The following is a 27,928-nucleotide window of genomic DNA, read 5'->3' as shown; positions in this document are numbered from 1 at the left end:
ATAGAAAAAAGAAAAATAATGTGATTTATAACTTTATATCAAAATAAAATTATAAAATTATTGTAACATTCATGTAAAAATTCAGACAAAATTTAAATTTAAAAAATGTGACAAAGCAAAGTTTCTCTTACTTGTATTTCTCTGTTCCCTGGATCATCCATTTTATGTGAACCAAACAACTCACAAAGGGTTTTTGGGTTCTTCGCCTTCTACCTTTCCCCAATTCAGGAACCCCAAAACCCTAGATCGAACGCTGCCACCACCGTTTGGTGGTGGAAAATTTTCGTTCTCTGCTTCCGAAGTTTGAATATTCTTGATTTTTTTTTGTCTCGCTGTGACCTCGATTGCAGTTTCTAGGGTTTATTTGTTTCTGATTTGGGGTTTGGTGATGGGGAGCAGAAAGGAAGAAGAGAAGAATGAGAAAATTATCAGAGGTCTCATGAAGCTTCCGCCGAATCGAAGATGTATCAACTGCAACAGTTTGGTAAATCCAACTCCTGTGCTTGAATTTGATTTTCGTTTTTCTCTTTGGTTCAGTGAAACTGTGTTGTAGTTTCTCTGGTTTTGGACTTTGGCTTTTATGATTAATTCGAAGCTGAGCAAGTCTTAAGCCTTTCAGTTGAAGTGGGGATAGTTGTTGGGAACTTTGAAGAATTAGACACATTACAAGAATTTGATGTGGATGTTTTTATTTTTAATTTTTAAGTTCATTCTTCTTTTGCGATTACCAAAGTTACATTGGTTTAGAGTTTAGACAAAATTGAGTCTTATATTGTAGAAGGTTATTATTAAGAAAAATAGTTTTATATTGTACAAGGTTATTATTAAGAAAACTTGAAATTGTTTGTGTTTTTCTCTTTCTCTTGTTTGTTTTACTCTTGATTGCTAGAGTAGTTGAGAAAAGAACTTGTGAACCATTTTTGTCATTGTTATGTGATGGTTTCTAGCTAATGGTTCCCCCGTCACTTTTACAGGGACCACAATATGTATGTACAAGTTTTTGGACTTTCATTTGCATGACATGCAGTGGAATACAGTGAGTTCCTTTTCACTTTATTATCTTGTTTATATTTCTTCCCTTTGGTTTCCTTGTCAAGTGCTCAATGTTTGAAGGAGATGGGGATTTTGATTCAGAAATAAAAAAAATAAATAGAGGTTTGGTGTCAAGTTTAGGCTCATTTTCATATTATATATGTACTTTTTTTAAGTCAGAACATGAATGTATGTCATTGAATGTTAGATACTCTTGTGGTGGAAAATAATCATGAACATGCATTATTCCGTTAACTATACTAAGTTTCTTTCTGCTTTTTTAATAAAAAAGAAACTATGTGTTCTGCAGTAGTTCATAATAATTTGAGAAAATATTTAATTCCATAATGGTCTTCTTATACATTTCTGCTTTACTTTTGAACATTTTAACATGAGTTGAAATCATAGAAAAAGTGAAATCCTTGTATGTTTAGTATATTAAACTATGTTTATATAATATGAATTAATCTTATAATCAATATTAGAAGCTTTGTTTCTGTTTCTAGAATACTGATCAATTATGCTTTATTATATAATCAATTTAGTATTCCTTTTAATGTTTTTCTTGGAGTCAAATTCATCTAGTTAGAAAGGGCATGTTTGTGATTGTTGTTGTAGTAATTCTACATATTGCATGATTCTCAAAATCACCTGATTATTTTCATGTAATGCAGTCGTGAGTTTACTCATCGTGTGAAGTCTGTCTCAATGGCAAAATTCACTTCACAAGAAGTTGATGCTCTTCAAAGTGGAGGTAACCAGGTAAAACGGTGAATTTTCTTCTTTTTGACTTTGGAAGCTACCTATGTTTAATTGTTGAAATAAGATTTCACTGTGGCTCTTTTGACTTAGCGTGCAAGGGAAATATACTTGAAAAATTGGGATTTCCAAAGGCAGCGGTTGCCAGATAACAGGTATAATTATTTCATGGTTTGCAATTAAAGCTATTTAAGTAACCTTTGATGTCCCTCTAATAATATGTATTACTTATTGTATGGCATTATGATCTCATTCTTTTTGCAGCAATGTTAATAAAATAAGGGAATTTATAAAGAGTGTATATGTGGATGGAAGATATGCTGCAGTGAAGTCTTCAGAAAAGCCCCCAAGAGATGCACAGGCAATATATACTTAAATACTGATTTTTTTTTTTCTCAAGAGTAGCATTGCTTATTCTTTATTGGATATGCTCTTCTTCCCCTGCAAAAGAAATATTGGGTTTGTAGAAATATTTTTTGTGGTTTATGATAGTTTTTGGGCTTCCCTTAATAGTAATATTATTATTATTATTATTATTCTATTCAATTCGTTTTGCAGAAACAAAAAAATGAAGAAGATAATCAATCACACTGATCTTTTTCTTACTATTATGCGTATAATTAATTGTTTAATGAAACTTAAATTTGTCAATGTAATGAAGTATATGGTGCCTTAGCAATTACTAAGATAAACAGCTTTACATAATTAATTGCATTAATTATCCTTGTAGTCCAAGTTAATTTAATCCTTTGGTTAATTGCTGAACATTTATATTTGCAACTAATTGTAGAGCCCTGGGATTCATGAAGATGATAGGCGTGCCAGTTCTTATCATTCATATTCTCAAAGTCCTCCATATGATTATCAATATGAGGATCGGAAGTATGGAAAACAAGCAGCTGCACTCACCAGGAAGCCTGGTTCAGATAAAGCTCGATATGAAGGGAAAATATCTAGTATTATCTACAGTCCTGGCCGCTTCAGTGATCATGCATATGATGACAGATTTGCAAATGAAGGATCTGGTCCAAGAATTTCTGATTTTTCTGTTTTTAGTGGTGGCGAACAATTCAAATCTGATGTTCACTCTCCCAATTTCTATAAAGATATTAAGATTAGCAGTCCATCCTATCAAAGACGCTCTGGTTCCAGTTCAAGTGAAGATGTGTGGTCCCAAGCAAGAAATGCATCTCTGGAAACTAATGTCAATGCCAAGATAGATGGAAATGGAATTCGTCCTCCACAGGTATCAGACAATTGGAATATTGTCCACAGGATATTTGGCTGTTCCTGTAAGAATCAAACAATATATTGCTTGCAAGCTGTTTCTAGTTTAGGATGAAAATTATTATCATGTAAAGTTATGTATCTAAAGTTATTATTGCGGTAATATGGTACTATATGAATATGAACACAGGAAAAATAAAAATATTATTAGTGAAGCATTACATTTTCTAATCTCTAGAGATAATGATATCAACTTTTCAGGGCAGCAGGATAACAAATCTAGTACAGAGAGAAAATTGAGTCTTTGAGTTCCTTTTAGTAATGGATTTTTTGATTGGTCAGCACCATTCAGAGATGTATTGAAACGTTGAGATATGGTGTTTTTTCATTACTATCTCTTGTTTAAGTCCAAGCATCCAAATATAACCTTTCTAAAATAACCATGAGCTTAGCTTGAGTATTCTTCAAACCCAGGTTTTATATAGCGCACACATAGAGCAATTTAGTGTAGCTGCTGTAGAAGACCAAATAGCTGGCTGTGTTGCTGACACATTGTGGTGCTATAGAGGTGCAGTTCTGAACAGAGACGTTAGGGCTTTTTTCTGTAGCTATTGTTGGGGTTTTAATTTCAAAATTGAAATCTATTGATCTAGTGATATTGAAAATAATAAACTAATATCAGTTTTGAATTTAGTAATATTGGGCAGTTTTTATCACTTTTGAGAACTTATGTATATTGTATACTTTATATGAACTATAAACAAATTCAAAATAATAACTATACCACTGTACACTATCTTAACCATTTCTAGGCTGACCACTACATTCTGTTATCAGGGATTTAAAACATTGATTCAAACTCCTTGGTGAATAAGCATTCTCTTTTAATGATCTTGTTTATTGCACTTTCCATGTCCTTTTGTTGTGGCCTTATTTCTGTAGAAAGCTGATTGGGTGTTTTCTCTTTGCATGATATTAATTTGCACTCATACCCAAGATAACTGCATCAGAGCAATCAGGAGACAACAAAATTTCATCCTTGAGATCTTATAATTCTGGCAGTTTAGTTGATTTTTTCTCTGAACCAGTTCAACCTTCAGAACCACTTCAGAATAAAGCATTTGGCATTCCACGACCCCCTGGTCCTACAAGATCTGTTAGCATGGACCTATCCAAGGCACCATTGGAATCAGCAGCAGCGGCATCTCAAGCTCCAACAGTGGATCTGTTTCAATCATCTTTTTCATCTGCAATTCCATTTTTCAATGAGAATCAACTTACTCAAGCATCCCAACCTGCATCTATTGAATTTTTTGCGGATCTCTCTCAGAAGCCTTCTACTGTAAACTTAAATGAAAAGGCACTGGATTTAACTGTCCCTAAAAATGAAGGATGGGCAACTTTTGATATGCCTCAGAGCACCTCATCCACTGCACAAGTGGAAATTCCAGCTACTGTACCCTTAAGTACTGAATCTTTACAAGAAAGATTTGATCCCTTTTCCACCTCAAATGCAAACACACAATGGCCATCTTTTGATTTTTCTAGTGTGAGTATGCATTCTTCACTTACATCTAATTTATGGCATGATGGTGTGTGGAATAGTGAAGAACAAGTTTCCGCTATGTCAGCAAACACTCAAGTAAGTACGAGAATGTTTGGTCAATGGCTGGTTTTGGATTCTTATGAAGGAAATTTGTTTCCCTTGCTTTTTTTTTTTTCGTGGAGAAATTTCAAGATATTATAGAATATATTGAAACTTATTTAAGGTTTTGTATGTAGTGTCTGTTCAGAAATGAATAAGTTTATGGACACCTTTGCATTTGTTCCTGGTTGAATTGAAAGATCTCATGGAGTATATTAAAAACTTGTATAAGGTTTCATGTTTTGTTTGTACTTTGTATAGCCATGGAATGCATTTGAAGGTTCTGGTGGCCATCATCCTGTGGATGCCCTTGGTCAAGGATTACAATTGCACAATTTTCCCTCAGCTGATAATCAAATTTTGGGATTAAGAGACTCTGAGGTTGTTATACGAATCCTTAATTACCTTATGAGCTTTTAGAATTCACAAGCTCTCCTATTTTATTCACTCATCCACCTTTTCCTTTATAAAAAATCAGGGGTCCAAAAGTAACGACGATAAAGGCATTGTCCCTGTTGATGGATTTGAAAATCATGACATCCCATCGCATGTCAGTGATTCAGCATATCCACCATCCATGCTTCCTTCAATGGTGTGTTCTCTTAGGTTGATTAAAAATTTCTTATATTCAATAAAGTGATACGTTTTAAATAATTTTGGTCTTTAATATTCTTTCTTCTTTCAGGGAGACATTGAACCTATTGGAATGAAATGTAAATCAACTAATCCATTTGATTTTCCTCATGAATCTGATGTAGCTCACAACAATATGGTATGCCAAGAACAGTGAATAGCTAGCTGTTTGTTTAATATTTCTATTATTACCTCATTAAACTGGTTCCTAAATCATATTTCTGCAAAATTTTAACTCATTGGTTATAGTTCCTGGGATCTTTCTCTTCAAGGTTTCTAGCATGTGATTTTAACCATTTCAATCTGGCATTATAACTGGCAGCAGCCTTTCTATCTGATTCATTTTAATGTTCTGAATTGAAATTTCACTGCACAGCTCAAAAAATTTAAAGGGTTTTAGTTTATCCTTGTTGCATGGATTCTAATACTCTGGTGTTATGCCTATGGAAAAGATATAAATATGACAATTTGAATCATGGGATGTAGAAGACAGTGAGATTGTGACTTACCTTCAGTCACCTATTATATCTAACACGTCTGGTGTTTCAATTACAGTTTCTTGATATGAGCTCTTTGCAAGATGCACTGCCAGATGCCCTGTTTCCAACCTCCTTCCATAGTGGTATAGCTGAATCTTGGCTTCCCCAAAACACGGTGACCCCTTATATTTCCTCTTCTGGTGAAGGTAGTACTTGAAAACATCTAGTGAAAATTAAAACATTATTTGTCCAATAAAATATTTTCGTCTTACGTACTTCCATTTCTTTACTGTTTTGAATCATCCAGTTTGTTTTCTATATCACTCTAGTAAATGCAATTCAAATAATTGTTTTAGTGCAGTTTTCTTTCTGTAATGCTATTTTTTATGTGTTGATAATTTGATTTAGGTGGTTTGTCATTCATGGCTGTGCAATCACCAGGTTCTCAAATACAGTAAGTTGCACACATGATCGTTTCTCCTCTGCTTTTCTTTTTCCATCGTCTTTATTTTTGTATATGTTGCTTGAGAGCCATTGAAATTTATGGGTTTTTTCCTTTTGTATATCATTCTTTCTACCAAGACTGGAAACTTTTTGCATCTGTTTCTTAGCTGTAACTGTAATGTAGTGATATCATTGGTGCATAATCAATTCATCAAAATTACACTTACACTACGATACTCACAAGGGTGTCAGGCGAGTAAATGGTTGGTCTACAGGCTTGTGCATTAAACACCCTTGTGTAGATACGATTGGCCATTCAACAGTATATAGAATGAATTTCATATGGATATGAAAGGAAGAGGAAGTTGGCTGCTTGGTAGTCCACTCAATGAACATCTTTCATTGAGCAACATGTGTCTTCAAAGATTATTAGGTTAAATATGTTTTAAGTCTCTTAACTTTTAGTGAAAATTGAAATTAGTCTATCTTCGAAACTTTGGTTTAGTTTAATCTTTCAATTTTAGAAATACGTGAATTTAGTTCTGTTAACAAAACTTTGTTAAGTTGTTTGATGTTTCAAACATGTTTCATAATAGCATGAGTTTGTTTACATCATTTGACACATTTTCGCTTTAATGTTAGTTGATAAATGCTTTTGAAACGTCAAAAAAACTTAATAAAATTTGGTTGAAAGAACTAAATTTACGCACTTTTAAAGATGAGAGATCAAATTGGTCTAAAGTTTCGAATAGAAACTAATTCCAATTTTAACTTGATAAAAACATATTTAACCCAAGATTATTTATATCCAAAGTTTTATATATGGTTTTGATATTGGTTCATATATGGTTTTGATACAGTAGTATATTACAATGTGGTGTTTCTATGTCTTCTAATGTTGTCAAAAGTATTGTGTGTGTGTGTGTATTCAATGACTGAGTTGCAATTTACAGGAACATCCAGACACCAGAACCAGTTGCTTCGTTTGGGGGAAACCCTTTTGCATAGGATTATGCTGTTCCTTTCATATAGAAATTTATTGGTAGCCAGTAGTTGGGCGTGGAATCATTTAATGCTTTGTGGGAGCAAAAGTGGAGTAGTGCTTTCAATTATAGTTCCAGGTATTATTCGGCCCTGATCCAGCATTTGCAGTACTGGAATTGAGTGACATTAGATTTCTTGACGTTTATTTTTGTGATCTGGCTGGGATTGAACTTCACCAATTTAGCCACGATTGAGGGTATTCCACCTTTGTTCATAATTATAATATAATTGTAAGTATATGAGAGCTTCAGATGGACAACACCCAGCCAAATATATGTTTAATGAGGGTTACGTTTGTTTGTTTGTTTTTTTTTCTTGTTTAATCAGTGTTTATCTAATTAATTTATAGATGATAGATGATCAATCTATCATTTTTAAAATTATAATGATTTTCCCATTAACTTTCGAACGATTTTAAAATTCTAATTTTGAATGTTTGCAATTTGTTTTTAATGTTTTAAAATGTAATCTTTGAAATTTTTTTATGTTTATGAAAGAAAAGTTAATGCATAATGGAATTGAATATTTATTACATGGATCCAATAGGATTGAGTTTGTAATTAAATTTTAACCAACCAAACCACTCACTGTTCTTACTTGGTCATCCATTACCTTCAGCTTTCTTTTTTATGATATCAAAAAGGGGTGATATGAATTTATCTTGTTTGAACTGTTTCTCAATGGCTCCATTGCAGCTACTATCTGTAGTTTTACTCATTTGTTATGCCATATACAATTCCATGCTTTCACTCTAAGCCAACCCTTTATTTTTCATTATTTTGTTACTAGTTTATACAGCTGATTGGTTTTTAGCGTCAGAGAATAACTTTTATTCAAATTTGACGTTCTCATAATTCGTAAATTCATTTTGAGAAACTAGTATTCGGGACACTTAAATTTAAACGTTGTATCGACATTAAAAGCTCCAATTAGTAGATATGGAAACAATATATTTCAACATTCGAAAATCCTATATTAAGAATAAATTAATTTTAAGGAACACTAAGTATTGTTTTCTTTTGTATGAAATCAAGAAATATATTTGTCAAAATATCCTGTCTTGGATATGAATATGAAATTAAATATAAGTGAAGTTATAATTGTGTAAAAATTCAATAATTATGTTATCAAATGCAATAGTCATATTCCAAGACCTATATAAAGGACAAAGATGTTAGTCTTTCTTAGACATAAAAAATAACAGATTAAGAATTACAGAGATATAGAGTGTTTTAACTTTGGATGTGATTTTGTGAATAAGTATTAAACTTGTCTGAAATCATCACTCTCTCAAATCATCGACCTGCAAAGAGTGTTGTTTGTTATATCCTTTGAGAATTATTTTCTTTATCTTTTATCTTATGTGTTTGTAGTCAAGAGTGACAATTAAGAAAACTTTAATTCTGAAGTCTAGGGAAAAGATTTAAAAAAGATAAGAGTGCTTTTGTAATTGCCTTTTAATTAATTTTCTTATAGAATTAAATGTAGTCTAAGAGTTGCAAGTGAATCAATATAATTTTTTTTTCTTTTCTATTAGAGAATCTATCGATTTCTAAGAACATTCTTGTGGTTATAATGAACTTTCTTTTCTAGATTCAACTTATTACTGCAGTGATATCAAAATTAACCTGATCAATTAAAACAATCTTGGGATAAATATTTTAACAGGATAAGAGACATGATCCATAACAAGATTCATGGAGTTTGAAAATCATGTGCCTATGTTTTAATGCTTAATATGACTACTAGAAGCAGAGGATGCTTGATTTCTTGTGTCACATAGATCTATTGGATGTGGTAGAGAAAGACAACCATATTCTACTAGATGAAAATTGTTCAAACTATTGTGTGTTTGATGAATCTATCATCTCTCTTGAAGGATTTGAAGATTGAATTTGTTCATGAAGACTAAAATACGTTTAGGTTATGTTCGTTGATTAGGATTTGTTGTAAGTTTTTCTTTCATGTTTTGATTTTATAATTATAAATGTTTTCAAAATGTATTAGAGTTTGTCTTTCATGTTTTGATTAAAAGATGTTTTAATATGTTAAAATTTTCTTATAGAGTATAGAATGACTGAAAAAGGCCTTTTGACCGATTAGAATCACTTTTAACCATGAACAGCGATGAGCTTTTCGTTTTATTTTGTTAAAACGATTTTTGAATAAATTAAAATTTCTTAAGCGCTATAAAGACTTTGAATTCTTTTGTTTTAATTTGTTAAAATAGCGAACTAATAAATAAATATTACATGTGAAATTAATATATTAAAATTCAATTTAAATCCATTAAAAATAGTTTAATATTTGATTTACTCTTTCATTTCAAAATCAATTTTACATGAAATAAAAACACGAGTTTTTGAAATCGTTTTTTATTATTGAGAGAGATGGTTCAAATTGAGCTTAAAACTTGAAGTTTTCTCTTTGGAAAAATATGGGATCAATATCATGTTTAGAACTTCTTCATTGTGCTTATCTTGTTTCAAGTGATTTTGTTTTCATTTTCTGTATTTATTTGAGTTCTTAACTTGTCTTTAGATAGGATTTCTAAATTTAGTGTAGTAAGAGAGTCTTATTAGGTATGAAAACCAATCTTGTAGGGTCCAACATCTTTTTCTCTTTCTTTAGCGTTCAGTTCTTGATATTATTATGTATATTAATTAAAGTTGAATCCCACAATTAACTGGTTTAATAAAATTATCATTTTGAATTGTATGAAAATTTGAGATAGTTCAATTTAAGTCCCTCTTTTGAACTCAAGCCTTTAGATGTTTTTATAAAATCAACATATTTTTTCTTGATTATTCAGTCTATTGATCTTCCTCTTTTTTTGTCACTATATATTGTCATGGTTTCTTCCTTTTTTTTTTCTGATTGTGATAGGTGGTGTACCTACACTTTCATGTTCAATTCAGTAAGATGTGGTGAGAGGTTAATAAAAAAGTAAAATAGAAGTTTAATATTATTTTTATTTCAATATTTATAGCAATGATTCAATATTTTTCTATTTACTTTTTACTTATTGTGCTATTTAAAAAGATTCAATAATTATTTTTGTTATATTACGTTAACCTTATTGTAAGACCCATTAAAATTTGTCTTACATTCTAATGCCCTAAAGTAAAGGGCTACCCCTTGTAATTGAGCCTAGTGCTGGCCCAAGTGTTATAACCGAACTCCAAGTCTGCCCTAATTCACTTTGCTGCTCATACTCAGAAAATCCTAAGAGCCATAGCCGTCTCCCGCTCGGTTAGGGTTTGGTGCTACTATGGTCAAGCGAGCTCGAACCAGTGTCTCTCTCCTCACGTAAGTATTCCCTCCACAGTGTTTGTAACTCTTGCTACTGTTACTCTGTGTAGCTCATGCCTCTACTGCCATTCTTTTTCCAGTTCGTTAAGTCACCCCAAAGCTAGTATCGGAGCTATGATGCTAATCCAGTTTGGTCTAGGAGTCTTCTGCCAAACCCTTCCAGGTAAGGGAACCCTCCTAAATGTCTGAGATGTTTGTGGTTGTTTGGTGTTGGTCTTGCGATTGATTTGCGTGTTGAGTATTGTCATGTATGTATAAAATAGTTGGATCACTGTTTGGTATGTCATATTGTCTGCTGCAGGAGAAAATAGTGGCGATAACTGTTAAACTCACCCAAGCGGGCATGTCTCGCCTAGGCAAAATTAACAGGGGTTCGCCTAAGTATTTTTCCATGAATGGTCGCCCAGGCGACCCACTGTACTTTTTGAGCGAGCGAATGTCTCGCTTAGGCGAGGAGGGTCTCGCCAGCGAGAACGCGTGCAAGGTCCCTATACTGGAAGTCGAGCTCTCGCCTAGGCAAAGGGAGCTCGCTTGAGCGAGGGTTCTCCTTGCCTGGGCGAGACTCTTCTGCCTGAGCGAGATGTTGGGCGAGAAGGTGGTTGGCCTTGATGTTTTCCTTGATTTCAAAAGTGGACAACATGCTTGTATGAGTATTACCTTTAATATTATGAACTGAATGGCCTTTATGAATGAGGTGGGGTATGAGTTGTGATTTGTGAGTTTTAACATGATGTGAGCATGATAATTGTATGAGATGATTCATGAAATTGAAATGATGAGTGTGGTATGAGTTCGACATGAGACATGAAAGGGTTGGTATCAATGTGGCATGGTAATGATATGAGACGGAGCTCCATATTCTGGGTTTGAGAATAATGAGTTGGCATGGTTTGGTTGGGAATACGAAAGAGGTGAATTATGAGAAACTATATGAGATGTATATGTATATATTTGTGTGTATGCATGCTGAATCTGTTTGATTGATTAAGAAAGTTTGGTCCAAGTCAGTGCGTAATTCCTTGGGATCTCTAGGTGAGATTCCCAGGGTCATGCTTTAGTGGTCGGGACGTAATTCCATGGCCCCTATTAGTGGGTGTCCATGGTGGTGCCCCATCTGTATAACTAGGTAAGGATTCAAGGTAAGGTTGCATCCTGACACTCTAAGGAGTCAGTTAGTCTCACCTAGAGCGGATTGACTCCTGTGGTGAGAGTAGCAGAAGGTCCGAAATTCATTAAGGGCTAACCTTGTGGTGAGGGAAAATTGATTCATTATAACACTTGTAACACATAGCTCGGGGGTGAGCAGAGGTATCCACCACAAGTGCAAGCATCCGCTGAATCCGACCAAGTTATATGTATCCGGATGAGTCGAGTCGAGTCGTAGTGTATTGCTTGGAAGGTCGTAACATGCTTGTGTGATGTATGTATAGTGGACTGTGAATATGTATCTGACTTCATTGATGAAATGATTTTGGCTCTAGCTTACCCTTTGCTTGTTTGATTGTCTCGTGTGTGGTTCTTCTCTTTTGCGATGATCATCAAATTATTGATGTGAGCAGAAGCGAGAGGTTCTCGCGGTCAACAGGGGAATGGTGACTCCGCTGTGTAGCCCGCCTTGGCTGGATCCTGATCCATGATCTTTCTTTTAGGGCCACGGCCTATGTAGCATCTGTCATTTACATTTCAGTTTGATTTCTGTAGAATATTTTATATCTGTTTCCTTTAGCACCGTTACGCATTTTGGTTGGTTGTATGAAATTACTTTTAAACTCCGGAACTGCACCAAGATATTATTCTAGTGTGACGCTTCTTTTAATTACGCTATTAATTAAATGGGGTGTTACACTTATTCTTTTCACTTTGTTTTTAAATCGGACAATAAACACGAAAAAAAATGGATGATTACATTAGCAATTTTCAGTTTATCATCTTCTGAACAATGTTGTTGACTCTCATTCAACGAAGAAAATCATATTGAAAATTTTTTAAAAAATATATAAGAACCAAATCGAGTTAATAAATTTTTTAAATAATGATTAATTTTAATGATTAAAAATATCTTTAAAGACCAATTTTATAATTAGAAACCAACTTTTTTTAATAACTAAAACTTTGATAATTAATATAAGTTATCAATTTAGAGTCAATTATAACTTTTTGAAATTATTATAGTTGCCAAAAAAATTTAATTTATAAATTGATATCTAAATTATTGATTATAATTATTAATTAGTTTTTATCATTAAAATTTATCATTATTCAATTAAGTATTTTATTATAATGATTGTATCAAATATAATAATTCATTGAATAATTAATGTGTAAAAGGAGTGAGTAATTATATTACCATACGTCAACTCATCGTCTTTTAAATGATGACAAGGAAGAAACTATATTGAATCTTATAAAAAATATATTAAATCATACAAAGTAAAAAATAAAAAATAAATAGAGAAAAAATATTAATATATTGTAAATTTAAAATAATTTCTTCATAAATTTATTCAAAGATTTATTTGTATTTATATATAGAGTATATCTTTTGTCCATGATCATTATTCTTATTTTACTCTTTACAATAAATTATTTATTTATTTTTTATTAAAAAAAACAAATATTTTTACATTTATACTTGTATGTAAGAAAAATTCTCTCTTTTGTACTCACAATTATTATTCCTATGTTGCCCATTACAATCAATTATTTATTAATTTTTTTTAAATAACATATTTTTAGATATTTTCTATAAAATTGTTTTAACAGTTATTTTTATGGTTTAATTATACTCTTGGTCTCCATTTACGTAACAAAATATCGATTTGATCCCTCTATTTTTTCTTATCTCAATTTGGTCCTCCTTTCTGTTAGGGGTATAGTACCATTGTTAAAGGGGGTGTTACGTGTCAATTCCTGAATTTTTTGAATTTTTTATTTTTGATATTTAAAAAAAATTGTCATGTTTCACACTAACATCGTGTATTTTAATTTTTGTCTCAATTTGGTCCCAATTTTTGTAAAAATGAAACAATTTTGTCCTTCTCCAAATTAAAACCAACTTTAATTTCTATATAAATATATTTCTATCCAAAATTGATATTTCAAGTAAATATTTTTAACAAAATTAAGTTTATTTAAATTTATATTTTACATTGAATGTTATTTAAAATGTTTTAAAGTTGTTAATAGAAAATAATGTTAATAGAAAAAAATTCATAAATTATATTGATATTTTATTACATCATACATTAATATTGTTTTTTTATTTGAATTTATATTTCAAATAATTGTATATTTTTAAAATGTGTAAAGTTCAATAATTTCTATCTAAATGTTTGAGTTGGTGTAAAAATAACAATTATAAAAATTTTAAAAATAATTTTAACTAGTTTATGTAACAATAAAAAACAAGTAAATTTAAAATTTGAAAAAAACTTTAAGCAAAGTTGAATGTGAAACACAAATTTAAATAAACTTAGATATGTTAAAAATATATAATAAAAATATCAATTTGAATAAAAATATTTGTATAACATTTATATACAAATTAATTTTTATTTCAATTTGGAGAGGGACGGAATTGCATAATTTTTACAAAAATTGGAATTAAATTGAGACAAATTAAAATACAGGGACCAAATTGAGAATAAAGAAATGACATTTGGCATGATAGTGACACATGATATTGCTATTGTCATATCACTTTGTCACTGCCACGTGGCACGTATAAAAAATAAATTCAAAAAATTCAGAAACTGACACGTACTCCTTTAATGTTGTTACTGTACCACTAACGGAAATGACGACTTGATTGTATCAAAATTTCCAAGATATGGACCAAATTGAGATAAAAAAATAGATGGACCAAATTAATATTTTGTTATGAAAATGAGAACCAAAAGCATAATTAAACCTATCTTTTTTTATTCATCAACAATTGTTTACTCTTATTTTATCCATTCATTTCATTTTGTTCTTAATAAATATAAATTTACTAATAATATTATAATATCATACATATTAAAAAAAAAAATACCGTACACATACGTAACAGAATATGTATTTACACTAATAAATATAATTTGAATTCGAAGAGTCTTATAGTTGTATATTTGATAACTTTAAAAACTAAGACTAAAACGTAAATAATAAACAACTGCCTCATTAAATATTGACAGTTTCTTGTCAAAATCCTCCAAAATTTACTCATAGAAGTAACTGACTGTTAAAAATAAACCGATTATTCTTAAACATACTCAAGCATAAGTTAACTTTTATCATTTAACTTCCATAGTAGAAACCATACTTACTTCTATAAAGATCATTACATACATAGTACGTATATAGGGAAAAAAAAATCAAATCATCATAGTGGAAAGTGAATACAATATGGTTGTTAGATTTTGTTGAATGCTTAATAAGACCATACCAAGTTAGAATGATTCTTAGGTTTTGTTGATTGCTAGGTACAACAAATCAATAAATTTTTACATTCACTTTTCATAAAAGTTAATTTTTTTTAAAGATCACGTTATTTCTAAAGATGGGTTGTTAAGTAATTGGTGGAGTGTAAAAAAAAATCATTTTTTTTTTCTGTGTGAATGTTGAAGAAAGTTGTTTCTTAATGGAAGTGAAAAGAATACAAAGTTTGGCTTTGAAGCAGCTGAAGGAGGTTCCACCAGAGTTCATCCGTTCACCCAATGAAAGGCCAGAGAACACGAAAGCCATAGAAGGTGTAACTGTGCCACTAATCTCACTATCTCACCCACACAATCTTTTAGTGAAGGAAATATCTGAAGCTGCTTCTGAATGGGGATTTTTTCAAATAACTCATCACAATATATCACAAACATTGATCCAAAGTTTGAGAGAGGTTGGTGAAGAGTTTTTTGGCCTCCCTCAAGAAGAGAAAGAAGGTTATGCAAATGACCCTTCCAATGGTAAGTTTGATGGCTATGGCACAAAAATGACCAAAAACCTTGAAGAAAAGATGGAGTGGCTTGATTATTTTTTTCATCTCATCTCTCCTCCTTCTAAGCTCAACTATCACATGTGGCCTAAACACCCTTCTTCCTACAGGTGTGTCTATCATCCAAACATATTGAAAGTGATTAAAATTCTACATTGACAAATTACAGCATGTAATTACTTTATAAGGAATTATGTGTGTGATAGGGAAGTGACAGAAAATTACAGCAAGGAGATGTTAAGGGTAACAGAGAAGGTTCTGGAGGTTCTATCAGAAGGGTTAGGGTTGGAGAAGAAGAGTTTGAAGTCTCAGTTAGGAGGTGAATTGATAGAACTTGAAATGAAGATAAATATGTATCCACCATGTCCACAACCAGATTTGGCTTTGGGTGTTGAGCCTCACACCGACATGAGTGCCCTTACCCTACTTCTCCCTAATGAAGTTCCAGGTCTGCAAGTTTGGAAGGACAATAACTGGGTTGCAGTCAATTACTTGCAAGATGCACTCATGGTTCTTGTTGGTGATCAACTAGAGGTAATGTTTATGAAAATTTGGATTCTATTCATGATTTTGGTTTTGATTTTGTGTTGTTTTACTTTGGTGATAGGTGTTAAGTAACGGAAAATATAAGAGTGTTGTGCATAGAAGCGTGGTGAATAAGGAACGAATGCGCATGTCATGGGCAGTGTTTGTTGTGCCTCCACATGAGGCAGTGATAGGACCCATTTCTTCTCTCATAAATCATCACAATCCACCAAAGTTTTCCACAAAAACCTTTGCTGAATATCGCTATCGTAAGTTCAATAAGCTTCCCCAGTAATAAGAGACCACCATGTATGGAGAAGGACTTATCAATCCAATTTTAGGAATGAAGCAGTAAGAGACCCGTGCATACGTGTTTTTTTCATTTTATATTTTATAATTTTTAAAACTGATTTTATTTTGTTATATATAAATCAATGATTTGAATATTATTATTACTGGTTTAATTATATATAATAATTAATTTATTATTTAAATATATTATTGATTTAATTAATTATAACAATTTGTAATAATAGTTTTTAATAATAATATTAATAATAATATTATTATATTAAAATTAAATACATATGTACGGATCGTTGTTAAAGTATAAGATGTAGATATATTATGTAATATGATCTCGTATAAATTAAATACAACATAAAATTGATGTTAAATTTTTTGAATAGAAACACATTTAGATATAAACACTTTTATGTTATATTAAAATGAAATGCATATACACAAATAATTATTTAAGTAAAATGTAAGTATATGGTGTTATATGTAAGTAAAATGTGTATTAATAGACTCGTATAACTTGCACATGGACAAACTTGTACAATGTATATTGTTAAGCTTGTCTTATCAGTATATCAACGTATTTGTCCATGTTTTGTTGTTAATTTTTCTAATTAGTATATGGACAAACTCATCTAATGAGTATTCCTAAACTTATCTAATGAATGTGTGGAATGGTTTGTCTAATGTTTTTGGCTATATTTGTTTAGTGATTGTATGAATAGATTCATATAATGTATATATTAAATTTGTCTAATCAGTGCATCGACAAACTCATTTAATATTTTTTGTTATACTCGTTTAATCAGTGTGTATTCCTTAGATCGTCTAATCAATGTATGAAATGATTTGATTTATCTAATACTTTTTTATACTCATTTAATTAATGATTGGACAAACTTGTTGATTGTGTATTGTTAGAGTTGTCTAATGATTTTTGTTATATTCGTTTAACTAATGTATGGATAGACTCGTCTAATGTGTATAATGTTAGACTCGTCTAATGTTTTTTTGTTGTATTTGTTAGTAGTATATTTCAAAATAATTAATTTGTTAGTTTTAATTTTTGTATTGATCTTACTAAAGTTGTAAGCTTTATATTTTGAAGTTGAAAATGATAAAAGTAAATTTAAAAAAAATATTTATTTACTTATTTTAAAATTAAAATGACTTATAACCCAACATTTAACATAATAAATATGGATAGTTAAGTGAATTTTTTAGTATCTTCTTTTTCTTATATTATAATAGATAATAATGAATAATAGATAATAAATTATAATAGATAATAAATTATAATAGATAATAGATAGTAAATGATAGATAATATATTTTATGAAAATAATTTTAGTATGTTTATGTATATTATGTATCATATGTTTTGTTTTGTTTTAGTTTCGTAAAAGAAATCTTTAACTTTAATTATACAATAAGTTTAATAAAAAAGTGTTATACTTATAAATTAAAACCAATATTTGGACACTTGTCAACAAAAAATATAGACAATAAAATAAATTCAAAAATGTTAATTATGTATTTATTTTAGATTTAAATGACTCAAAAATTAATATTTGAAACAATTGACACAAAAATAAAAAAAGTAAACTTCTTGTGAATACTAAAATAAATTTTAAAAATTAACTATTTAATTATTTTAAAGTTAAAATAACTTAAAAACTAATATTTGAAACATTTGTTAATCAAATAAATATGAGTAATTAAATAAATTCTAACTATTTATTTATTTATTTTAAAATTTTCTAGTATCTTTTCTTTTTATATTATAATAGATAATAAGTAATTTAAAAATTTATTTAAAAATTAAAATAACTTAAAAAAATCAATTGATATTTATCAACAAAATAAATATGAATTATTAATTAAAATTTTTAATATTTTTTATATTATAATAGATAATAGATTATTGATATATAATTTCACAAAAATTATGTAATTTAATTTTTTTTCTTTTTAGTTTGATTTTTCTTAATGCAGACATCAAATTGAAATTGTAAAAATTTATCAAATATTTATTAAAAGAAAAAAATAATATTAATGTACAATTATTTTAAAAAATATATATTATTTTTATTTTTATTTCAAAAATTTAAAATACTTTTAATTGTCCCTTTCAAAGGTAATTACATACTAAAATTAATTAATTTTTCCTATGACAATTCAATACTTGTCCTGAGTGTTTACTCTTTTTCTTTTATTATATAAAAAGAACTAATTACCGTTAGTAATAATTTTATATATGTGTATATATATGTTTTTTGTGTTGGTTCTCTTGTTTCCCTGTGTCACAACAAGTTCAATTTCCTGTGTGAGAGTTCTCTCTCACTACTGTCACTACTCCCCGCTAACCCTAAATTCCCAAATTTTCGACCATGGCAAAGAAGCCGAAGCAGCGCCCTCCACCCGTGGAAAATCCTCCAACTGCTTCCTCCTCCGAATCCGAGGAAGATGATGACCGAAGGCATTCTTCTCAACCGCATGCAGCACCACCACCAACACCAGCACCAGCAGCACAGGTTTCTTCCTCTGAAGAGGAAGACGATTCTTCCGAAGAAGAAGACCAAGACGAGAAGCAACGTTCCACTCTCCCTGCTTCTGCAAACGCTCCCTCCATTCCTCACCCCAAATCCTCCTCTTCTGAATCCGAATCCGAATCCGACACTGACTCCCAACCTGCTCAGGTCAAACCCAAATCCAAGCCCAAGCCCGCGGACCAGCCCCAGCCCCAGCCCAAGGTCCAAGCCCAGCGTTCCTCCACGCCGGTGAAGCCGGGATCCAAGCGCCCCGCCGACGTAACAGAGCCGAAACGCGCGAAAAAGAAAGCAACCGAGGCTCCTTCTCCCTCCTTTGCTAACGAGGGGACGGAGGAGGACGGGAAGAAGGCCGGCGGGCAAGCGAAGGTGTTGTTCCAGAGGATCTGGAGCGAAGAAGACGAGCTCGGCATTCTTAAGGGCATACTTGAGTTCATCTCAAAGACTGGGCAAGAGCCTTACAGGTATGCCGACGCTTTCCACAACTTCATTAAGAAGTCACTCCACGTTGAGGTTTCCAGCCATCAGCTGAAGGAGAAGATTCGACGGATGAAGAAGAGGTTCCTCACTCATGCGGCCAGAGAGAAGAATGGGAAGGAGCCTCGGTTGTTCAAACCTCACCACAAGACCTTGTTTGAATTCTCCAAGAAGATTTGGGGTGAATGGCCCAACGGGCTGGTGGAAAAGTCCAAGCCTCTTGCCAAATACGTTACCAAGACTCCAAAGAAGGAATCTGCCACCACGGGTGTGGCAAAACCCAACGCCAAAGCGCCGTCACAGCCATCACCGTCGCTGCTGGCTTTGCCGGCGCCGGAAAATAGTGATAGTGGTGACGTGAGTTTGCTCTACAGCAATATTTCTTGTTTTAAAGAGCTGGATGAGGATGAGATGAAGAGAGGACTTACTTTGATTGGAGAATCCAAGAGGAAGGACTTGGAGAGAAGGTGGAAAGTGCTGCAATATTCTGAGATGGAACTTCTTGCGAATCGCTCTCTACTGATTGGGGAACAGATTAAGTTGGTATCTGAAGCCCTACAGTCATCCAACAATTAGGATTCATTGTGTTAGGTACGTTTATTGGTCCTTTTGGTACTCTATGTATCATACCTTTTGTGGATTATTGATATTTTGGTTCTGTGGTATAGTCTCTTTTGCTAAGTGTTCTGAAAACTTTCTTCATAGTCCATTGCGTCTTCTCTCTAACTCCAAACTACACACATTTACCGTTTTTATCGCTGGGTCTGTTTGTTTGTGCTTAAATACAAAAAAAAGAGAAAGCGGGAAATTGCTTTTGTTTTTTGAAAACAAGTTTAGCCCAATATGTAAAAAATTGCTGATAAGTGATTATGCTATTAAAGAATATTTCTTTATATAAAGTTTGAACAAATAGACCAAACTACCTTGCACGAAATGCAGTACTGATCTGATTTAGTAAGTTTGTGGTCCTGATTAATTGTGCATGGAGGGTTTTGTTATAATCTTTGATCTTGCTGTCTGAGGCCATTTCATGCACCTGTTATCGTAGGCTCTTTTAATTCTAGCAAAGCAACAAGTAATAACTTTTGTTAACTCTGTGATGGAGAATATGTGGTGCCAGTGCTGACATTATTTTCAATTAGGCAAAACTGTAGCTGTTAAATGTTTGGGTTTGCAATTTGGGATGGCAGGAACATTCATTGTCATTCAGGCTTGGATGGGGATCATGGAATGAAGTGTTTTGTGTTGACTGTCTAACGCAATGTCATACAAATTTGCCTTTGCTCCTTTGGTACTTGTCTTTCAAAGGTGCATTTTATTTTGTGATACTTCTAAAATTGCTAATGCATATATGCTCTTTACAAAGTGTAGTTTTCTGCTCATGATCTCTTGGACAGATCATATTAACCTCCTTGATATTTGTTTAAATGTCACTAACGAGCCTCTTTATTTTTCTTAACCTCCCCTCAATACTATATAGCTACTAGTTGAAGAAGAAAAAGGGAAGAATCAAACTTCTCTTCAGGTTATTTGTTTTTTTTTTATCTCTTTTTTACAACTTCTCTTGCAATCATTCAGAAAGATGTTAGTTAGTTAGGAAAGTTCATCACTCCTCCCCCAAGGCATTGATGCTCCAAACAAGGTAGATGATTCCAGAATCCAACGTTCTGACTGTTGAAATTCACTTATTTTTTTCTCTGATGGAAGCAAATCAAGCTTTAGTACACCTCTATTGTCATTATTTCCAGTTCACAACATTTGGTTTAATGAGTCTTTTCGAGACATTATTCTCCGTTTTAGGTTTGCTGAAAGCATCTTTTCATAGCTACGAGCCTTAACAGCAACAACTTGGTTTTTGAACATTTTTAACCCTAGTGTTGATCATAAAGTAGTATAATTTAATGATTCGTTTTGGATGAATTTGAATTGACTATCATCTGAACTTGCAGATATTTTGAAAGCAAGTGAAGGTGGTAAATGAAGTTATTGCCGTTTTGGAACAAACATCACTATTTATCCTTGCTTTATTATTATTTTTTTTTTTTTTGCGTGTAGCTCTGTAAAACATTGTTTTCTTTTTGTGACTCCTTCCCTTTGTAAAGAGGTTCAATAGTGTTCTGTCTTTTGGAAATGAACTAAGTGGTATGCCCAAAGCAAGATCAATGCAAGGTCAATGTCAAGTTTTTCTATATTATAAAATCATTCAAGGTGTCCTTGTAACTAATATACTGAGTGCCTTCCTTTACGAAAATTTTCTCTTTAGATTTTAACTGTTTTTCTAAATTTCGTGCTTTGTTTTCTATTGTTGCCCTCTTACCCTTCAGCTACTATATGTAGGCAAAAAAAAAATCATAATATGGGTTAAGAAATAAATTGGATTGAAACTAAATTTAAATCTGTATTTTCTAAAAAAGGGTTAGATTGAGTTTTTATAGATTCTAATTAAATAATTGGATAAGAATCGAAATATATTTTTCTATAAGAAAATAGTCAATTTTTATGAAATTGACTTGCTGTTGATTTTAAAATTAGGTATATCTTTTAAAATTTATTTGTAAATTAAAAATAATTGGAAATTAGGATAATAAATATGTTTACTAGAGGTGAAATTTGATTCAATGTAGTAATAGATACCCTCAGATAAATAAATGTAACTTATTCAAATATATATTAATTAAGAATATAAAAAATATTGTAATGTCATCTTTTTTAAAGATAAAATTATAAATATCAATAAAAGTATAATAAAAGTATGCATATAAACTACCGTTATCATATTATATTTCTTTGAGTTAAGGCGGGAATAAGAAAAGGATAAAATATGTTAGAGTTTTACTTCATGTTTTTATTTTCCAAATCTTAATAAGTGTATAATATTTCTTTTCCTAGAAGGAACATACACAAAAGATGTTAGGGGCAAACCTTAATTATTGTGCTGTCTAGAAAAAAAAAAAAAAAAAATATATATATATATATATATATATATATATATATTAATTTTAAGAGTGTATATGGATTGAAAGATAAATTTAAAGGAATGTAAATGAGTAAATTTAAAAGTAAAAAGATATGATGTGAGGTTTTGGGGATCATAGGAGAGATAAAGAGAAATGAAAAAAAATATATAAAAAATTTTAAAAAAATTGATTGATGTGTATTTTATTTAATATACTACTATCGTTAATTATAAAACTTAATAGAATTAATTTATTATTATTATTATTATTATATTATATACATACTTTCCCATAAGGAAAGCTAAAAAAAAAAATATCACATCCCATTCTGCTTTGTTTTTCGGACTTCAAATTTAAATCAGTGCTCCCCCTATTTTTCGTATTTGAACCAAACAAGGACTAAGTTCACATATGTAAATTTATGTAAAAATGATATTTTTAATTTTACTTTTATTTAATTCTATATTTTAAGAGTCTACTACGCCCACTTTTTTTTTTCTTAAATGTTACTATTACTCTATTTGTTTCTCGTATCTGAGTACTTTTTCTAGTAGATTTTACTGTATCTCATAAATACGGAAGTAGTATATGATGTCTTGCTTTCAAAAAAATCTTCCAAACTTTTTAAGTGGGACAATTTTTTTTGAGTCACTTCCACCTTAATGATTTTCCTCACTTGATTCTTCTTGCTATACAATTATTTTTTAGTGTTATTCCTTTCTTTCTTTTATCATTAAATTTTTGGCCAACATGTCTATTTATTTCTAGTTCTTGATATCTCATCTTGCAAACACAAATTCCTTTGATTTGAATATTGCAATAATACTTGGTTTCCAAGATCTATGAAGTATCCTCCTTCTTAAAATCTTTACAAGTTCAATAAGATTATTTATAACGTGGATAAACCTTTTCCACACATCTAAAATAGTCTCGCTTTGTTGCAAACGAAAAATATCATATTCTTGCACTAAAGTAGGTTTCTTATTCTTTTAATATCATTTTTGTCTTCATGAGCAACTTCCAAGACATTCTATATTTCCTTGAAACTCCTACATTGATAAACACGAAAAAATTCATCGATCCGAGAACAATCATAAAATTTAAAATAATAACTTTTTGACAACTAAATTTTAACAATTTTTTTATAATATTTTTCTAAATGATTTTGAAATAAAAAAATAAAAAATAAAATAAAAATCTAGTTAGAAAATCTCACCTTAGATTATAAATCTAAGATCAAGTTGTCAAAATCTAATTTTTAAAAAATCATTTTTTTAGAATTTATGCATTAAAATATATAAGTCATTAACAATGCCATCCCAAATGTCTTCATCAATAGATTTGGATTCTTCATTTTCACTTTTCAAAATTGGTAATAACCCCTCTCCCAGGTGGTGTGTTAATAGATATACCTTCAGCAAAAGACAATTTATTCCAAGCTATTTTCTTGAAAAAAGATTTGAAACTTTGATAAGTTTCAAGGTCATGAAATAACCCTCATTCTCAGTTGTTAACATTCACCACAGGGAACTTGGTTTGAGTTCAATAATACAAGAAATTTATGTTCAGGAAGATAAAGAAGTATCATATACAAAACTTGCATAACTTTACACCATGATTCTAAACTTTTATGTTTTGTTTGAATCAGAATAGGTGGAAAGAAAAAAAAGAGGATAGATAATGTAAAATGAGATTGTTTGAAATGAGAAAGCGAATGGATTTGAGTAAAAGATTTGTAGTAGAAATTATTGATGTGACTTAAAAAAATAAATTAAAAATATGTAATTATGTTATATAATGAAATACTAATATGGTCTTTGTTGTATTTTATTCAAAGTAAAAATAAATAAAATTTGAATAATAAATAGTTATAAAGTGAGAAGTTTATGTAATGCAAAAAATGTAAGGCCCACTTATATTATATGTCCTTATTTTAAAAGGAAGGCTCCAATCAGTTAGGCCTAGGATTGGCCCATAGGGAGTCAAAGACTCTAATCTGTCGTAATCCATTCATTCTTCTTATTTTCAGAAAAACAATTTCCCTTATTCTCTCTCAGAACAGTGGCTAAGCTCTGCTAGGGTTTCACTTCTGCTTTCCGTTGAGCTAGAAGAACTTTGTTTCTTCCACATAAGTTAATCTCCCAACTGATATTCCCTTTGTTCTAGTTCGTTGCCTTGGCTCCAACTGAGGTTTCCCTTATTGATCTAGTTTCCTTTCTGTTCCACTAATTTCTAGCTCACTAAGCTACTCTCAGAGCTGTTGTGCTCATTGTTGTTGGATGCCAATTTGAACAGAGTTAGAGAGCAACTTGGGTCAGACGAGGCAAAGGTTTTGCTTTGGGTAACGATGATTTACTGAGATTCCAGGGTAGGGTGTGTATACCAGATGATGCTGAGGTGAAGAGGTTGATCCTTGAGGAAGGGCACAAAAGTTGTCTTAGTCTCCCTTGATCACCAATAGCCACCCTTGAATTCCCTCAATTCCGCCTCCAAACTCCCTCACGTCAGACCCCTCTTACTCACCTTTGTCCCTCCTTGGCCGTACTGATTCCAATGGTTTCTGTTAACCTTTCCAATTCCATCTAAAGTTACCATTAGCAAAAATAAAATAAGCATAAGTTCCATTTAGAATTTCCAAGGTTTGAACCCATGACCCCTTTGTTACCACTCAAGTGCATAATCAATTCAACCAATTATGTTTCATGCTAACAATCATAATTCAGGCATCATATCATAACAGAACATGTTTTCATAGATTGAAATAATAAAACAATAACATAAAAAGTAGCATACATAGGACTCGAACCCAAGTCCTCTCCCACAACCAAAGTACTCTCAACCACATGAGGTAGTACTTTTTCACATCATACCAACCATAATTTAATGTCATAATTATTTCCCCTCCCGCCTTTATTAATTAAATAATTATTTAATTAATTAAATTCTACGGGTCTTACAGAGAACGTGCGTATTAGATCATTTGGGTGCTTGGGATGAGGTCCTACCTTTGATAGAGTACACCTACAACAACAGTTTTCATGCGAGCTGTAAGACCCGTAGAATTTAATTAATTAAATAAATAATTAATTAATAAATGCGGGAGGGGAAATAATTATGACATAAAATTATGGTTGATATGACGTAGAAAAGTACTAGCTCATGTGGTTGAGAGTACTTTGATTGTGTGAGAGGACTTGGGTTCGAGTCCTATGTATGCTAACTTTTGTGTTATTGTTTTATTATTTAAATCTATGAAAACATGTTCTGGTATGTTATGATGATTGAATTGTGATCTCTAGCATGAAATATGAATTGGTTAAATGGTTTGATATTGAATTGACGATTGCATGGTTATGGGTTCAAGCCTTGGAGAACTTACATTAAACTTTATTTTTGGCATTTTTGGCTTTGACTTAAATATGGAAAGGTGGAAAGGAAACCCTAGTGGTATGGAAGCTGAGGGGTGGCTAGAAAATTGCCTTAAGGAGTTGGTGAATGACATTAAACACCACTAAATAATAAATTTTCGTTCTAGGGCATTTAGTTAGTTTTTAGGCACACTTTAAAAGGTAAAACTAGGTTAATAGCTAAGGTTTTGCAAGCTGGAAAACATACCCAGAGAGAGAGCACGAAAATATGAGAGCTTGTGAGGTTGAGAGGGATTTTTAGGGACTCAATTGTGAGAAGGCTAAGGGAACCATTGGCGTAGGGAGGAATTTCGATCATCAAGCTTAAGCGAAGGAATACCAGATTAGGGGAGCTGGACTCCGTAATTTTTATGCGTATGATTAATAATGTGTATCTGTATGGTATATTGGTTGTTTGTGCACTGTTAAATCCTTTATAATTCTGCCTTTCTGGAATTTTCCAGAAACCGCCTGGTGGGTGATGAACCACCGCCATGCGACTCATGCAATTTCATGTGTTCTGGGTTCTTGGAAGAGGAACCGCCTGGCGGCACACTCCTGGCCGCCAGGCGACGCAAAGCGTCTTAGCTATTCTCTGGGTTTGCTGATGAAGCGCCTGGCGGGACTGGTTGAACCGCTAGGCGGCGCGGGGTAATTTGACTCGTTTTTGGGTTTTCTGGAATTCTGGGTGAAATCTAATCGGGGCAAAAGTCAGTGGTGATTCTAATGGAGTGGTAATGTTGACCAACAGTAGGTATAACCACCTAATCGAAGGCTTAAATGAATGGAACAATGTATATGAGTTAGGGTTGAATGTGTGTTATCAGAAATCACAATTTGGAATGTGTTACTGTGAATTGGACATAGGGATTAGTGATCAATGAAAGTATATAATGAATTGTTATGATTGTGCTTGGATTAGATTTGTATGTAATGGGAATTCATGAAGATGGAAAAATGGTCGGGCATTGGGTGCGGGAAAATCTGGGAAAAAGTCCAAAAGGTAAGCACTGCCCGGCGGCACGGGGGCTGGCCGCCAGGCGCCAGCGTAGTGGCAGTGCTGTTGCAGGTTGAAGGGTCGTGCACTGAGGTTGGATTCTGTTTCTGTTGGGTTAGGATCAATAGATGGAATTTTCGTGATATTTGGGAAGGTTTGATGAGGGAGTCGTGTATGCGCCACAAGGGTGAGAATTACCTTAGGAGGTAGTGATATTAAATATTAGGGGTCTTCCTTTATTGTGGGGTAATAGAGATTCTGAATACTGAATAAGTTGGGTGCAAGGGGGTTTAAAGAATTGACCAATTATTGGGAATGAGAGTTCAAACAGTGTAGTAGACTTGGCAACAACTTAATGGTAAAGAATCTAAGAGTATTAATAGGTTAAGAAGGGAGGAGTTTAATGTTATGATTGAATGGGTGCTGTTACCAAGTTAGGAAGTTGAGGATTGGACCTCACCAATGCTAGTAATCTCTTAATTAGATGATACCGGGGATTGAGCAGGTGGAAATGAGGTAAGAAACTATATAAGACATGAGCAAAAAAATCAGGAAGTGCTGTACTGTCATGGCGCCTGGCGGTGGGATGTGAACCACCAGGCGGTAGCGAGACAACAGTGAGGTCTCGAGGTTGAGTGTGCCTGGCGGCAGGAGCGGTTCCGCCCGACGGTCGCTGTGGTGAGAGGAATTATAAGGCGTTGTGCGCCTGGCGGTACGTGACACTCGCTAGGCGATCTGGGAGCTGGCAGCACCTGGCGATACGTGTCACCCGCCAGGCGATTTGCACTGCTGCAGCTTTGAACTTTGATTATGTATTTGTGATCTACGAGGTGTTTAGTGGTGCTTTAAAGGTGGAGTTGCTGGTGTTCCTTGAGTTGTTGCTCAGAACGTATCCCTTGAGTTGTGGCTCGGGATAGGGGTTAAGCACGTGGTATTCCTTGAGTTGTGGCTCATAATAACATCTCTTGAGTTGTGGCTCGGGATGGCGGATGAACACGAGGAACCCTAGAGTTGTGGCTCGGGTTGGCAAGTGTTGCCGGTGTGAGTGTGCTGGTTGTGGCCAGTACGGATGGGTCTAGATAGATTGCCCTCCTCAGTTGTTGGTTGACGAGTTTGGTAGTCTTAGGACGATACGGACTATGTTCGTATATGGGAACTCTACCTGGCGTTGCGGT

At 32.4% G+C, this 27,928-nt stretch overlaps 3 protein-coding genes and 1 long non-coding RNA gene across 12 annotated transcripts; all 4 read left to right on the top strand.

The window, feature by feature from the left end:
- The first annotated feature begins 156 nt into the window (after positions 1-156).
- On the top strand, positions 157-7,572 carry LOC114181868 (probable ADP-ribosylation factor GTPase-activating protein AGD14). 2 transcript variants are annotated; one of them, XM_028068481.1, is made up of 13 exons: positions 157-484; positions 975-1,036; positions 1,707-1,794; positions 1,885-1,946; positions 2,056-2,152; positions 2,582-3,037; positions 4,016-4,567; positions 4,925-5,044; positions 5,142-5,255; positions 5,349-5,435; positions 5,852-5,981; positions 6,184-6,229; positions 7,173-7,572. In XM_028068481.1, exons 1-13 carry the CDS (start codon positions 389-391, stop codon positions 7,225-7,227), a joined length of 1,965 nt encoding a protein of 654 aa, XP_027924282.1. In that variant the 5' UTR covers positions 157-388; the 3' UTR covers positions 7,228-7,572. The 2 variants fall into 2 exon arrangements, with proteins under 2 accessions (XP_027924282.1, XP_027924281.1); XM_028068480.1 differs by having other exon boundaries at positions 4,016-4,660.
- Positions 7,573-10,480: 2,908 nt separating this feature from the next.
- Positions 10,481-12,424, top strand: LOC114180977. The gene is made up of 3 exons (XR_003603712.1): positions 10,481-10,572; positions 10,656-10,738; positions 12,135-12,424. It is a non-coding gene; the product is annotated as an uncharacterized LOC114180977 (long non-coding RNA).
- A 2,772-nt stretch (positions 12,425-15,196) lies between these two features.
- On the top strand, positions 15,197-16,381 carry LOC114180972 (flavonol synthase/flavanone 3-hydroxylase-like). The gene is made up of 3 exons (XM_028067273.1): positions 15,197-15,651; positions 15,748-16,075; positions 16,149-16,381. The coding sequence occupies exons 1-3, from the start codon at positions 15,197-15,199 to the stop codon at positions 16,359-16,361; spliced, it is 996 nt and encodes a 331-aa protein (XP_027923074.1). The 3' UTR covers positions 16,362-16,381.
- Positions 16,382-18,665: 2,284 nt separating this feature from the next.
- On the top strand, positions 18,666-21,594 carry LOC114182157 (STOREKEEPER protein-like). Of its 8 annotated transcripts, XR_003604039.1 has the most exons (4): positions 18,666-19,983; positions 20,535-20,700; positions 20,873-20,917; positions 21,342-21,594. XR_003604039.1 is itself a non-coding variant. In XM_028068944.1 (2 exons), exon 1 carries the CDS (start codon positions 18,757-18,759, stop codon positions 19,966-19,968), a length of 1,212 nt encoding a protein of 403 aa, XP_027924745.1. In that variant the 5' UTR covers positions 18,666-18,756; the 3' UTR covers positions 19,969-19,983; positions 21,342-21,594. The 8 variants fall into 8 exon arrangements, 3 of the variants coding, with proteins under 3 accessions (XP_027924745.1, XP_027924743.1, XP_027924742.1); XR_003604040.1 differs by lacking the exon at positions 20,873-20,917 and having other exon boundaries at positions 20,583-20,700; XR_003604038.1 differs by lacking the exon at positions 20,873-20,917.
- The last annotated feature ends 6,334 nt before the right edge of the window (positions 21,595-27,928 follow it).

The sequence above is a fragment of the Vigna unguiculata genome, chromosome 4 (assembly GCF_004118075.2).
Source record: "Vigna unguiculata cultivar IT97K-499-35 chromosome 4, ASM411807v1, whole genome shotgun sequence".
NCBI lineage: Eukaryota > Viridiplantae > Streptophyta > Magnoliopsida > Fabales > Fabaceae > Vigna > Vigna unguiculata.
Note: the sequence above shows the minus strand (reverse complement) of the source record. Positions and strands in the feature narration are given on the sequence as shown.